The sequence below is a fragment of the Lissotriton helveticus genome, chromosome 2_1, assembly GCF_964261635.1.
Source record: "Lissotriton helveticus chromosome 2_1, aLisHel1.1, whole genome shotgun sequence".
Taxonomy (NCBI): domain Eukaryota; kingdom Metazoa; phylum Chordata; class Amphibia; order Caudata; family Salamandridae; genus Lissotriton; species Lissotriton helveticus.
The window spans coordinates 145249720-145265887 of record NC_136059.1 but is presented as its reverse complement, the minus strand read 5'-3'; the positions used below and the strand labels follow the sequence as shown (position 1 = coordinate 145265887).

The window sequence follows — 16168 nt, the reverse complement described above, 5'->3', positions numbered from 1 at the left end:
CAACTCTACCTGTTTTTAACACTCACCTGCTACTGTAGGGATTCTGCCATGCCTGCTGGTTGGAGGCTGAGGGTGGGAGGTGAGTCTGCCACTGGAGCTATTGCACTGCGAAATCAGCTCTCGCCCTCGGGGTTTGAGACGAGGCACAACTGAATCATCTTTATGTCCCTAAAATTACAACAAACTAAAAGATCCTCCTGCCACTAGTCAACCCTTAAGTTCAATTGGTAGATGCTAGCAATTTGCAAACCATATGATCATGTATGTGCTCTGCTGCCTTTTGACTACATTTGTGATATAAAAAACGCAAACATTCATGTCCATTTTCAGGGTAAAATTGGGACCATTAAGCCTCTCTTAGAAGAACCCATTCACAATCCCTTTGTTCTATTGTAACCTTCAGGCCTCCTCGCCTGGGTAAACCCTCAGGGTCAATGGCTGATGTTCTTCTGGCTAAGTTCCATAAATCAGGTATGGTAGGAAATCCCATGCACTACTAAGACTAGACCTTGGACTTGTAGTTGATTCTCACATGGAAGGACATATATATGCTTTAGTGGAGGAGGAAATCTTAATTGAGGGTGACTGTTGAACATATGTTGGGGGTATTAAAACTTTATGAAATAATGGTTACAATGATTAATGCTATGCCTGTGGATCCACAATGGCTTGTATCTCAATCTTGGTGACCTGTATCTCTGATCTGATTGTTCTGTGCTGCGTTTCAGATCCCTCATACAATCCCCATTTATGCTGTGGTGAAGAAGAAGCCTAGAACCACAACGACACTGGAATTAGAGAATGATGCCATGGATCCAGTCAGGCAAGAGCAGGACTATGAAGAAATACAGACCTCTCCATCAATAGGACCTGTCAAAAGCTTTCATCGACAGTCTTCATACATTAACTTTAATTAGTGAAGTGTGTGCAACAATGCATTGTCATGGAGACACTCATTTATTTAAATGGTATATTGTACCACAGTGCATTGAGTGGTATAAAGTTACAATAATAATAATGTAAATAGTAAACAAGAAGATTGACTTGCTTTATCATTCTTGGAAATATGGACAAACTGCATTTAATCACAAGGCATTTCATTTAAGAATATCAAGTTACAGTATTTGGTAACTAGTTCTTCACCATTTGCACAATGTAGAAGGATGCATCACTAAGTTCAGCAAGCTTGGTAAACCCTACAATGATAAATATTGTCCTCGACCAACTATTTTGAAATTGCCAACCACTTAAGTTTTGAAGACATCCCTGGATACATAATACCTTGAATATTTGTCTCACATCTTACACCCCTGAAAAATTACCTATGTGCCTACATATTCATCGCTTCATCACTTTACCTTATTCCAGGTTATGGTGCATATTTGGGGATTTTGATGTTCAGAAAAACAGAATGGACTTATATGCACAAAGGATCAGATTAACTTAGAATTCACACAATGCAGTGCAGCAAGGTGAGTTGCTGCACTTGTGTGAATGGAAAAGAGCTGAATGGAACCATGTCTATGAAAATAAGATGCTCTTCAGCTCTCTCCCAGCGCTGGCGCATTTGAGGCTACCTAGCACCAATGCTAGCACCCTTGCACCATTTAGCAAGGGTACCTAAGTTACATGCAGGATAGTTTTTGCGCAGGATGCATACCTTCCTGCACAAAATAGGCATATTCCTCTGCAGCATGCAGCACAGATGGAGAGAGGAAGTAACAAGGAGAATAAAGATGTTTCTCCTCGTCGCACTTCTGTCGGGTAGGTGCACCACTCAGGTGCAATCACAAGTTTACATTTCTTTATAAGTACAGGTTTGCATCAAAAGACATGACTGTATGGACGGGAAAGTCCATGCTTCACAAATGTAATTCTTAATCTACGCAAAATAACACAAGTCAACGCTATGAACTGTGTTGTGTTACTTTGTATTTACTAAACCACAGAAATCCACACAAAGTGGCTTTGTGTGGCTTAGTAAAATCGTAATTAATCTGCTCCTAAATGCTTCAAGCAATCCCCCTACCGGGTGGCTTTACTTTGGTAAATACAAAGGACCTCAGTTAGACCCTACTGCAAACATAATAGCAGAAGCAAATATTTGCATATTGTTGATGTGAGAATAACTAGTTAAACACACGTTGCACTCATGCATGGAAATTTTGAAAGGCATTTTTACCACTAGGCAGTGCTTAATTTGTAAAAAACGCCAGGCTCTCGTCAGGATGCCAGTGCAGCTTGCACCACATATTGCCCCTGCCATGCTGCCAATGATAGTAACAACACAACTACTAACCATCACACTTCTAGAAGTGTGACAATTCAGACTGCTTCAGGCCTCCAAAGCTATATGAATGGCGCGGGTGACAGGAAATAGTCATTCTTAGTATATATTGAATTGCTAATTACGTTTTGTTGTGTTCATCTCCGAATTAGCCGGACAGTGCCACCTTGTGGCAGACATAAGCTCTGGTCTTGACAATTTAAGTGCTGGTCCTGAGTGACCTCAAATAAAGCACTGCCACTAGGGGTCACATTGCAGACAGAGTGGTCTGTCCCACTCTGCCGCACAGCACCTTTACTGGGTGCGCTGGGAGTAGACCAAGACGGTGCACGTCATCACAATGAACATGCTGTTCAGAGTGCTGGCAGGAAATGATGTCTGCACTCTGAACAGCACACTAGTGAACGGTGGACCGGTTGCTTGAAGCTTCTTGTGCGCATTTCACTGCTGTCAGCGATTCAGCCTCATTTTTAAAGGGGTGCAGCATCCCCCTATGAGCAGGTGCATTGAGCAACTTCGCCCTCTTGCAGGAAACAGCCCTGGGTTGCCCATGAGAGCTCTGACTCTACTCTCATGGGGTGTTATTGGGAGGGGGCACAGATGGTGAAGCATCTCTTGGAGGTGCACAGTCAGAGTGCATGCCCGAGCCTCTTTGCCACTGTGCCCTGTAATATGACACAGGTGCAGGGTCAAAGGATCAAGACCCCAAGAAAATGAGTTTACTCCCCTTAATTAATGCACCAACAGAAATCATTTTATAGGGGATACAAGTGCCCTGTGTGTAGAAAAAGCAGGCACAGATGCCTGTTGTGCTCTTGGGATTGTATCTTGAGCTCTTACTCAGCTTTGTGTGGATGTAGATTAGCGGCAGTGTCCTGTCTGTAGCCCACACATTGACTTTGAAAACACAATTTGGAAATTGAGGGGCATATTATCAAAGACGGGCGATACATTATCGCCGCTTTTATCGGCAGGAAACTGCCGAAAAAGCGGCGATGATGGGCTTGATAATATGCTCTATGAATTCCTATCGAAGCCCATGTTAGATGTGAAGACAGGAGCCCCCAGGAGCATCGTCTGAGGCAGAGACCCTCTTCAGCCCCTGATTCGAAGAGTTGTTTTGCACATGTTGATCTACCCCTAAGATTCATGCCTGTGGGTACCACGAATACTCCTTGTTAATCCACATCTCTGGAACCATCCTATTAATGTAGAGTGCTGCCCTAATTGTGTCATGACATCTGTACTGAAAGATGCACAGGAATGCATTTGGGATGCAATGCCAATGTAAATAGTGTTTTGAGATGTAGCTGTGTCTCTTAAATGACACGAGTGGAAACATTGATTATTTCATTCATCCATTTAATGATAGCCACAAAAATGTGTTTGTTTCTTTTTGTTTCTTTATGTCCTCACTTACGCATTTCTTACCAGTCAGTACTGTGCTGTTTACATTTGTGTGTGGTAATTGATATGATTGTATCTGGAGTTAGGATGTCTCCTGTGAAGATGTCTCTCATTCTACTGGTAATTTCCATTTTCTAAGCATCTGTGCCTCCTGGTGGTCTCATTGACTGAGAAGCTAAGGATTTTGATTTTGTGTGTAAATAAATCCGAATGAGCCATTGTGCTAGTATACATCATTGCATTACCCTGGCTCCTAGGGATGCCAGAGTGTCCCCCTATTGCCTGTCCTGGAGTGTAAGCAGCATCTCTCTACCTGCACGCCACAGACCTGGGATGTGGAGCTGTCTGTTGTGGTACCAGTAAGGGCTGGTCCTGTACCACAGCTGTAACTGCTTTAGATGTGCGCTGCTGGCCTCGAATGCAAGACCCATGGGGGTGAGGGCATAAGGGTGAAAGGATGGCAAAGGAAGCAGTGCCTGAGTGGGCAGAGGGAACAGAACCACGTCTAAGCTGAGCTACCAGTCATATTTGTATATAATGTTGTGTTATGGCATGGCATGTTATGTATTGTTATGTTATGTTAAACCTTCATGTTTTAGTAAGTCTAACCTCTGTGGAATACTCCAGGCAAGCTGGGCTTAAAAGGCTGTTGTTCTAATGGGGTCCAAGACAGATTCATTTGTGCCCTTAATTCTTTTCACTGCTGAGTGGGATGGGGCGAACTGATGTTAACATGATACCTCTGATCCATAACAAGGGTAATCTTCAATCACCAACCAAACCTACTGCAAAGTTTGACTTTCAGTCACAACCGTAAATTCTTTCCCTAGTTATGAGGGACTCCTATTTATTCCACTTCACTCCTCCATCCAGGGCCATCACTCTTCCATTTTTCCCTGATAGAAAACCCTCCAGTTCAGTACATATGAGCTGTAGATAATTCATTTTTCATATTTCCTACGTTTGAGATGTTGCCAAGTGCACCTTACCTTGTGAGAGTTAATGCTCGTCTGTCAATGCACAGAAATGAAATATGTTAATGAGTGTGTCCATCTGACAGGTATACAAAGGCCTTTAGCCAGGGTGGGGCTCTTGTCCTGTTGGGGCCTGAATCTGTGGTCCATCTGGGCCTTTGTTTGCTGATGTTTGGTAAATCAACATAGGGTCAGAGGTATAAAGGGTTTTAGCATTCACAAATCCTCTGATCTGGTACATCAGAAGACTTACAAATGCTAAAACTCTTTTGCTCATGTACTAAATGCATTTAGAGATTTAGAAATGGATACCAATTTGGTATTTGAAAAACGTGTGTTGTAGGCATTTCTTTAAAGGAGGTGGTAACCCATTCACGAAAGGAAAGGGGTCACCCGGGACGCCATATCCTCTGTGAATGTAAAAAAATAAATGTTTGTTTAAGACGAGGCAACTACTACCTCCTCTTACAGAAACAAAAAAGAAACTCTTCACTTCAAACACTGAACGGTGTCCTTAAGGATAATGGGCTGGAATTTGAAAAACAAGTTTTCTTTATTTAAAGCCAAACACAGACATGATGATCTGCTTTGTAAATGTGTTGTTTTTTTGTTGTAAACCCACCTATCAGTACATAGGTGGGTCCGCAAAATACCACACTGGCTCCAAAAATACTGGTCTCAAATTGCAACCAGTATTTCGCGATCGGTGTTTACTTCATCTAGCTCTTATTTCTTATTCACCAGCACATGCCCTTATTTCTTGCCGTGGGCTCATATTTATGACAGTTCACCACAAGGTGGCGCTTTCTATCTATTTTTAAACACTGCACAGCTGTAGTGTTTTTAACAAATCATTACACAGAAAATGTAATACGAAATGTTCAGGACATTCTTAAGGTTTAGGTGTACCTGCCACATTTGTGTGCAACAGACACAAGGCATGAGACTCCTGATTTTTAAAGCTAAAAATGTCTTTATTTTAGCTGTTTCCCACCTCTGCTTCAATAGTAGTCAATAGGAATAATATATACACCCGACCTTTATTTTGCCAAAATCTCCTACATTCCTGGTCTAAAATGTTGACATGTGTGCAGTCACAGCAGTGAGGTTGTTGGCAAGGGCCGCTGGAGCTTCTGTTTGACCAGGGCCAGCTTTAGCACTGGCGGCGCCCTGTGTGACTATGTTTGTTGGCGCCCCCCAATGACCACCCCTGCCACAGAATCCCTCACTACCACCATTTATCAGTGCCCCTCAAGTCTACATAACCAGTCCCTCAGAATCATTTAGTTTTATAGCGCCATTCATACCAGTGTGAGGTGTCAGAGCACTTGGCATCATACACACATTTAACAGAGACAATCACACGTGTAAATCAGTGTATAGGAAATGTTACATAAGACAGAGGATTACAAGATATAGGAGTCACACGTCATCCATACTGGTAGGCAGTATAGTTTAAGAGTCCTTGGTGTGGAAAATTACAAATTCAGAATTTAAAACATAACACTAATTGTAAAAGGTTCTCTTTAATAATAATAATTCATGTCTACCCAAATTTAGCCTTTTTGCAAGATTAGGTTAAGGAAAGTCCGGGCAAAAAAACATGTAAGTCTAATATACACCTTGCAGGTTGCATGCACCTCTTTGATGGTAGTTAATAGCTCATTGTTCTATATTAGTATTTTAATTTATAAACTGCAAGTAACAGAAACATATCTCTGACAAAAGCAGTAACTCATCGGCCTGTTAACATTATATGCACTTTGTGATCTGCATGGTACACGTTCTTAGCAGCAGGCATATTAACCCTCTGAGCTACCTTACAGGAGTCAAACTTCCACCAGACAAAACTCTGTCTCTCGTCTCCAGGAAGAACATTAATCATCCGAGTTATCTTGACATTTTTATTGATGTCTGAATATTGCTGGAGGCAAGGAACGAGGCAGCAGCTGGTTTTCAAGCCAAAATGTGTTTGCAAACAGGGCGTCCCCAGCTCAAGTCAACCTACGGTGCGATGGCACCGATTGCACCATCCTAGAGCCGGCCCTGTGTTTGACCTCAGTAGCAGGCACAATGACTGATGGAGGCTACAGTGGCCTCCTGGGCAATTTATTGGGCCCTGGCACCTATTTGTTTGAAAAATAAACAAACGTCCATCTAACACGTGCTATGGTTCCAGAGCATACTCTGACAAATGTTTGTTGAAAGATTGCTCAGGAACCAGCGCATGAAGGGTGAAACTGTTGTGTGCAAAACAAAATGCAAAATTATTTTTATAAGGCAGCTACTGTGTCTTCCTTTCCTTTCTCTATCAAGAGGGGTCACCTTGCCATGTGTCACTCCAAGTTCACCCTGCACCTCCCATGCCCACATTTTTGATTTTTTTTGTAACCTGCATACTATTTTTCCTCCTTTCTCCCCTTATTTTCTATCTTCTGATGCACCTGCTGCAGTGGACGATCCCATGGGAGGACGTCTCGTAGGGACAACATTCAGGAATGGAGTCAGGATCCCCTGGAGATGGGCTTTTCTCGCTTCTTGTCAAGTTAAATTTCACAGCCAGCACCTCACACATTTGTAGGAAAGCTACTGCTTGGGACACATTTTTAAAAACTTTTTTAGACTAAGCCTATTCTGGCCCCCTCCTTTATCTTACATTTATGTGAAACCCATACTCAGACTTTAAATAAATAGTGTTATGTTTGCATGCTGTTGACACATACCTTTATTTGCATGTAAACCGCCTGATTTAGCTCCTGGGACACCACCAGGAGAGAGGAGCCTGTGGGCCTGTACCCGGGCCTCCTCCTTCCTCCCGCCCACCCTACAGACCACTCACGCGCACGGGGCTGGAGCAGAGACGGGTGACTATGGCAGATATTGTGCCCTACTGCCACTCCTCATCATCTGCCACAGTCAGCACAGCCGATAGGGGGTGGAGAAGATTGCTGGTTTCCACCCCCATCACTGGCTCTCGCCTCGCTGCTAGAAGCACCCTCCCACCGACCCTCAGTCGCTGTGTCTAGCGCGTTCTCGAAGCGCTGTAGATGGGGCCCCTGAACACAGGAGGAAGTAACGCAGATGGCAGTATAAACATGTGTGTGGCATTGTGAGCCCCTACACACAATCTAGTGACCTCATGGTGGATCCTGGGTATGTGGTTGGAAGTGGGTGTCCTGCTCCTGCTGGCTACTCTCCTGTGCTGCACTGGACATGTGAGACTGCAACTACCGATTGTTTCCTCACTATCATATTCCCGCAGTGTGCTCTTATGTGGGTCCTCTTGCCTCGTGGGGCCTGGCACGATAAACTAGGTACAACGAGGGGACCTGATAGTATTTAGACACCCATGATGGAAACTGCGCTTGTTTGCATGATTGGAGGGGGAGGAGGAGAGGAAGAGTTGATCCTCACCCCCTTCCTTTTAGGACCCCCCAACTGCACTTGTCACTGGACATTTGCTGGGGTAAAGCTGGAACTTCTCATGGCCCCCTTCAATGAAACAGAACAAGAAGTGAGTAGCGTCCTACAATGTGGCTGCCTCGCATTATTGTAAAACTGAGGAGCGAGTCCTACACTGTGGGTAGCTCGACGTCTTGGGAAGGTAACCTGAAATGTCCAGGTGGATGACTAGGGGAGCGTGAGACTGGAGTTTTGGAGTCTCAGGTGGGGAAACCCTCAGAAATTGTGTGTTCCTGCAGGGAACCTTCTGTGCCCCTCGCTCCTCTACTATAACGGACTGCTTGTGCCACCATATTGACCTGTGCGTGCATGTTTGGGAGCCTGGCAGGCTCAACATGAATTCTTCACTTTTTAGGCCCCTCCAGTACTGCAGGCTTCACTTACAGGTGCACATTTGACCTGGGGGTGGGATTGAGTTATGGGATACACAGGTGGAGCAGGACCCTGGCAGCAGCAGACTCAGCCTAGTGAGGTGATGTGGGGCCCTGATGGTACCTACTACAGAACAAGCCATCACCAAAGACTCAGACAGATCTCAAACTCAACAAGATATTCATCGCTATTGCTGATTCAAGACAGAATCTGTGCGCCAGAGTTGATCCAGTAGCAATTGAACTGGGGTTCCTATGAGAGGATCCTCAGAAATTGCACACAGTGTTATGTATGTTGAGCATGAGATCACAGAAATCTTCACATCCATGAAGGAATGGTTAAGTCAGGTCCGCTCCCTTATTACCAAGGTCCAGGAGCTGAACGACAATGTGGAAGATTTCGAAGGTCATTTGCGATGGAATAACTTTTGCATAGTGGGCCTTCCTGAAGGGGTGGAAGGCAATGACCCTGGGAAATTTTTTGAGACCTGCCTATCACAGACTGTAGATCCAGGCCAATTGTCTATTCCAATTTTCTGATTGAGCATGCTCAAAGTGTCACGGCGCAATTCCTGCCGGCAGGTACTCTCCCCAGATCGATAGTAGCATGACTATTGTACTATAGGGACAAGGTCACACTGTTACTGGTGGGCAGGATGATCACACCACTCCAATATGAGAATGTACGAGTGTTCATCATCCCAGGTTACACCATGTCAGTACAACACCGCCAGCACTCCTTCCTCGGGCTGAAAAGCAAGCTACGCCAGGTTGGGTTGCGTTACTCTTTGCTCTTTTCTGCCAGACTATAATTAATGGTCAAGAATATGAGCTACTTCTTCACGGACCCAGGAGGTGCTTGAGACTGGTTGGAGCAGTGCTGCTATGAGGCCTTCCCTTTGCCTCACCAGTACGACACTGACCACCACCCTTACCCTCACAACGTAAAAGCGGGAAGTCTTGTGCTGCCAGTGCCACTGAATTCCACGGGTCTCCCACCCCAGAGCAAGCCAAGGAAGAATCGGCCCATGCCTTGTCAGGCAGACTGTAGATTACTATCTGCCAAACCTTCTGAAGATGGAGACTCAGACGTCAACTCCGTTCACTCTGCCAGTAGTTTTAACTCGATTGTTCTCCCAGATATAATACCACAAACAGCCTTGGAGGGCACTGATGCAGCCCCTCTCAGAAGAGCTGCTCCGCAATGTCTTTCCGTATTCTCCTACACAATAACAGAGAAGTAAAAGGTCTCTCCAATGAACTAGGTTCAGGTGCACCTAGCAGTCAGAATATGGTACGGTCTGGAGACGCAGTGGCTACCCCCCACATCTGGCTCCTGGATGATGTCAGTGTATGCTAACACACACTCAGAAGCACCCCTCGCATGGGACAGTTTTTCATTGTTTTGGTAATTATGTTTTCTGGAGTTGCCCTGGGCAGGGAGTTATGGGTTCTATTGTTATTGTTTGTTGAGTCATGCATCAAACCCTAATACTCCTTTTCATGGGACATTACTCATGTACTTCAAAGTGCAGTCACAGTGCTGTAATCTGATGTTTTTTGGAGGGGAATTTAATTCTACTACTCTAATACCTGAATGACTAATATTAATAAAATCACGTGGACTGTCTGTGGTATGGGTTCTTCCAGGAAAAAAGCACGCAATCCAACAATATCTTAGAAGGAAGGGAGCACTGATCACTCATGTGGCGGAAGGGGACGATATCCACCTACAAAAGCACTGGCAAGTGCAATGTTTTTGGACAACGTATTCCGGATTATCTAGAAGTGCGTCAGTCGGGGTCCACCAAAAGGTCCCCTTTCATCATCTGTAAATGGAGTTTGACCCGAAAGGATGGTATGTGCTGGTTGAGGGACAATTGGATGGCAGGAGAGTTCTTTTAGGAAGTATATATGCCTCCAATGTTGCACAACCACAATTCTTGTCCGTGTTTGCACATTACTTTTGAAACGATGTCACATTCCGTGAATGCTTGGTGGAGACTTTAGTTGCATCCTTGACCCGTACCTTTACCACTCACATCGGCCACTTCCAAATTCCCCAGTTACAACTGCTCACACAATGACAACAACACTAGTCTCTGCTGGAATGTTGGAGATCACTCCATCCTGACATTAGGGACTTCTCCTATTATTACCCTACGCATGATTTACATGTCCCTCTTGATCACATTCTCTGTAGTCAAGCAACAAGGCTACTAGCAACAGGTGCAGTGTGAAAGGCAATGGAATCACCGGAATTGTTAGAGAATCAGGGTTTCTCGTTGTCGACACGGAGGCATCCTGGGTTAAATATTCCACAATAGCGGTAAAAGAAGCACTGGACAAATTTGCAGGCGCCAACGTCCAATTATGCAAGTACAGATTAAAATATAGAATATTTTACCCAGGATGCCTCCGTGTCGACATCAACGAGAAACTCTGATTCTTGAACAATCCCGCTGATGCTATGGCAAGGAAGACGCTGCCTCCTAATGCCGCACCCCAGACTGCAAACTGCCGCACCTACATGCATTGACTAGCACAGACCATTTACCGAATGGCTAATCTACTAGCCATGCTGAGAGACCTAGAAGTAGCCCTCATTGGTTGCTTGAGTATCTAAGCTACATACTAGAAAATTATCTGTACCCTTTTGCTGGCACTGACTACAATTATACTACTTTCATCCCCAGTTCGTATGTGACGCATATTGAATTTACCTTTCCCCTGGGGCTTGATTGGCAAAGCATTGCCCACATCCTACGTTCTATACTGAATTGGAAATGGTAAGGGTATTTCCGTTTATAATGATTTTGTTATTGTTGCCTGTGGGATTAAGTTGGTGGTGAACTAGATAGTGTGGGTGATGGTCGAGGGATGGCGGATGTTGCGGAGTCTGTTTATGTTCTCCGACCTTGCTTGGCCAGGAAGAGCATACATAACTGACATGCTTGTATACCTATACAAACCAGCTGTTAGATGACAGCCTAAGAACAGGGACGGGACCTCACTGCTAAACTCACATTCCTGTCTTGGAATGTTAGGGGCCTCAATGACTCTTGCGAAGGTAAGCATGTGCTCTAGTACCTAGCCAGGCATGAATGTATGTATGCATTTCTTAAAGGAACTTCCCCCACACTTGCATTCTTATGGGCCCCTAACATATACTTTTCCAGTAACCTATTATTGTGGGGTATGTGTGCTCATCCATAAAAGTATCCCTTTCCATCACACTGCTAGCATCATGGATGAGTACAGATGATTTGTCATTGTAGCAGGCACCCTGACTCAACACCATGAGCTCCTGGTTATTGTGAATGCCCCCAACATTCCCACGGTCTGTTTCCAGGGTTTGTTATCCTCACTGGGATGCATAGATGTTGACATTATTCTACTGGAATAGGACCTCAGCAAGATGACTTACCCCATGCTGGACTCCACTGGCATGGCGGCAAGCCGCTCTTTCTGTTGGACCTTCGGGATATCGCTGAAGCATATCTCCTGAAGGACACATAGCGCCTGAAACACCCTTCCACCCCCTGGTACACCTTCTATTCCAAGAATGGCAGAAACTGTTCTATCCATCAGTTGCACAGGAAATTTGAAGGATGATAAAGCTATTATGTACAGAATCACCTTGCATAGTGCTCCATACTCTGGATATGGATAGTGTTGGAAAATTGCCCTCTCTGAAGGGTCACCCCTAACTTGCTGCCTTCTTTCTCATCTTTTTCTCACCTCGTTTTTGTTGGCTTTAGGACTAAACACTTTACCACTGCTATCCATTGATAAAGTGCCTCTAAACATGGTAACATTGGCTCATACCCAATTTGCACATTTAATTCACTTTTAAGTCCCTAATAAAATGTTGTACATGTGTCCAGGGCCTGTACATAAAATTATGCTAGTGGGAGTGCAGCACTGTGTGTGCCACCCACTTAGGTAGTCCTTACACATGTCTCAGGCCTCCCATTGAAGAGCCTGAGTGTGCAGTTTATGCTGCCATGTCGACTTGGCTAAAACTCCCCTTTTATTTCAGATATAAGTCACCCCTAAAGTAGGCCCTACGTAGCAAATAGAGCAGGGTGTGATGTAATAAAAAGGCAGGCCTACCCCTCACATAGGTTAACAATGGGAATTCATTATTATACTTATGAGCTGTAATTCCTGATTGAGTATATCAGTTATGTTTCATATCACTGGAATGCTGATGATAAATCCTTTTTACTGGTAAAGTTGAATGTATCATTACCCTTGTAATAATGCCATGTTTGGAAACATTATTTTGTTTTAAACCTTATCCCTGTGTGCCTGCCTCCTGCCTTTAATCTCAACTGGAGTGGGTGACAGCTAGACTTTGTGCATTCCCTCTAGACAGCCAAACATATATGGAGGTTTGGTGTGACTGAGTGGCATCCCAAACTTTATGGATCACCATGTTATGTTATGTTATGTTATGTTATGTTATGTTATGTTATGTTATACTATATTTCTAAAACGCACGGCTACTCAAAGTGTCCCGGCGCTGCTACAATGAATCCCCCACCGCCCGCCTAAGAAAAAAGCATCACAAGAAAGAACTCAGAACAAAAGTGTTTTCAATTTCTTCTTAAAGACTAGCGGGTCTGAGACCCTCCTAAGCGTAAGGGGAAGCCTATTCCAGGCAAGGCCAGCTTTGCGGGTGAAAGAGCAGCCCCCCAGCCTATGACGCAGAAACCACGGATTTTGTATGAGGAGTTGGTCCGAGGACCACAAATGCCTAGATGGAATATAGAAGGCGAAGCGCTTCTGAAGATAGAGTGGGCCCTGTCCATACAAGGCCCGATGGACAACGGCCAGCATTTTAAATTTCAGGCGAGCCTCGACTGGGAACCAGTGAAGGTGCCGGAGATGAACCCGCACACTCTGCCTGGACGAAAAACCCAGCAGGAGCCTCGCCTCCGTGTTTTGGACTACCTGCAGTTTTTTTATCAGATAGCCTGGGCAGCCCACTAGAAGCACGTTGGAGTAGTCTAGCCTGGAAAGAATTAGCGCCCGGGCCACCGTTTATTTAGCCTCTGCAGGTGTAGTGTGTTTATCTAGGTACCTATATTGATACTCCTATTTCTGACCCTTGTCCGGTTATTAATTCACTAATATCCATACACCGGCACAGAAGCCCGTTTTCAGATTAGGTCATAGCGCATGCTGTCACATTAAGCAAGCACTATCCCTCCAGCCCCCTAGAAAGCACACCGAGTTCTCAAAACAAATCGAACCTCCAGCAGACCTGGGAAATCCCCCGCAGCTATTGTTTTGATTTCGCTCGAGAACTCCTGCAAAGAATGTAAGAACGACCAGTCCTTATGACATTCTTACTGACATCCTTATGTCCATCCTTACGTCAAACTCGGCACCTTTCAGGTATGAATATACCAGTGCTGCCCTAAGCAGAGACACGGTGGTGACGAGCTTGGAGCAGCGCTACTTGCCGGAGAGCCCAGATGATGCAGAAAAGCCCACGGACGCTGCCCCTCCTTTTTGACACGCTGAGAGAGACGCTGCCTTTTCTCCTGCCGAGAAATCCAGCCTCCGGCGTTTCCAGCCGCCCTCGCGGGTAACTGGGATATCGAGTCCTGTGACAGAGATACCAACCCTCCAGCCTTCTAAATCCCAGGTACTGAACTGAATAAACCCTTACAGAGAATTTTTGAGTCAGATCCTTGGCAAAACAAACTTAACTTAAACTGCTACTTATTTACTCCCGCCCAAGTATTAGGCTTAGGTCAGGTACACCGGGGTAGGCGTAGTTAGAAGCACCAGTTGAGAGCGATTAGTCAATGTATATATGTATGTATATCTTTTATCCATTTTAAGTATCATATGGCTAAGAAACCATATAAATGCTTTTACAGTATTATTTTATAATTCTGTTTTTACTGTATGCACTTTACTTAACTATAAGTATTGCAATAATAGCGATTCATTTCTCTTGTATGAGAAAAGAGACTGATCAATAAATAACATCTTTTTATTGAAACACGCCCATCTCTTATTTCTCTACAAACTGGTGAAACTAAGAATGCACGTACTGACTGAGTAAAATAGTTGTCGTTTGTTTTCACACGACTCTAGAGATATACTCTTGATTAGGGGAGAGCAAAGTTGTCATGTTCTATGGTTGTCAGAAACTAAATCCCTTCTTGTCTATCCAGGGAGGTTAAACTCCTCCTTGCCTATTCGAGAAAGTTTCTAGTGAACTCTGAGCTAGCTGGCACACATAACTTTAAGTCTAATATCATCAGTAGAAGACCTAGTTAACCACAGTCCTACGTCTATACTATTGAAGATATTATTCCAATGCGCAGAGCCTATTGGGATAATAGGAACTACACTACATGGCGCCCAACGTTTGGATAGGCGATAAATCTAACGCAAGACATTAGAGTAACTCAGTCGTGCTTTTTCACACAGACCCCTTTTTTCCCATAAAACTCCAAAGACGTCTGGAGTGGGTGAAAGGTTAAATCCGCCAAACTTAGTAGGAGGAGACTCCTATGTATGGTTTTTGGTTTATTCAACGTTGAAGGATACAGTGTTCCAAAATATTGTGCACCTAATCTTTGTTTCCGTGGAAACCTGATCTGCAACAAAACCCTTCTTGACAGTAAAATGTCAGAAACTGAAGAAGAAAGGGAGACAGCTAGAGTAGCAGCTTAACTCCTAGCGGAAGACACAAGTCTCGTACAGCAAGACCCGGGTGCAATACTCATCCCGGTCAGCGTAAGAAAAACTATAACCTTAAAACTTATAGAAAATGGACTGACACCAAGAGGTGGTACAGTCATATTCGTAATTGAGGCACACGAATATCGGCAGACAGAGGTATTCTATTCATGGATACATTTTCCAGCAGCAAACGCTGTAACAAAGGAGTTCCATTATTACAAGATAGAGGAACCTCCGAATGAGTACACCCCTTTGGAGGAGGTGGAAATACCACTCAAATACCAAGAGCACCTGCTCTGGTTTAAAGGCGCCCTAAAACATAATGATCACATCACCAGGCTCGGTCCACTAGGTAGACCAGGAGCAACGTGGCCGGTTCTAGCCAGCTACACACCAAATCCAGACATTGAAAAAATGTCAATACCAGAACTTTTAACACAGTTAAAACAACTGATTAAAATACACAGACAACTAGTCCAATATGTAATGCGGACTTCAACAGTCCAACCAGCTATTAAAATTCCACAGCTGACCCCTCATCAGGGGAACACAAATAAAATCACACCACAGAACATACAGTCCTGTCTAGGTAAAGTACCCATTAAAAGGGAACAAATTCCATTCTGGTTAGCACAGAACATCACTCAAATAGAGGCGGTATTTCCAGATACCACCCCTGTTGAGAAACACAGAATTCTGACTATCTGCCTTCCAATGGGGATCGCACCACATGTGGAGGACTGTGACACTTGGGGTACAGTCTTTGCTTCCATTTACACAAAAACACATGGTGTTCCGTCCATGGCGGTAATACCAGAGGTGCTAAAACAGATTCAAAATGAATACGGTCCAGAACCCGCTTTAACTCTGGGTATGAAATTACTGAAAGACTTCAAGCAGGTCTCGGCAATATTACTAGCAAACATAAAGGGGGAAGCAGCAAATGTGGCAATCCG

The 16168-nt window shown here is 44.4% G+C and overlaps 1 protein-coding gene across 1 annotated transcript in view; it reads left to right on the top strand.

Moving 5' to 3' along the window:
• LOC144819256 (uncharacterized) overlaps positions 1 to 1034 on the top strand; it is a 191544-nt gene extending 190510 nt beyond the window's left edge. Inside the window, exon 8 of the mRNA XM_078677225.1 lies at positions 729 to 1034. Within this exon, the coding sequence (XP_078533351.1) occupies positions 729 to 917 (189 nt within the window). The 3' untranslated portion in view covers positions 918 to 1034. The remainder of the gene's footprint in view (positions 1 to 728) is intronic.
• The last annotated feature ends 15134 nt before the right edge of the window (positions 1035 to 16168 follow it).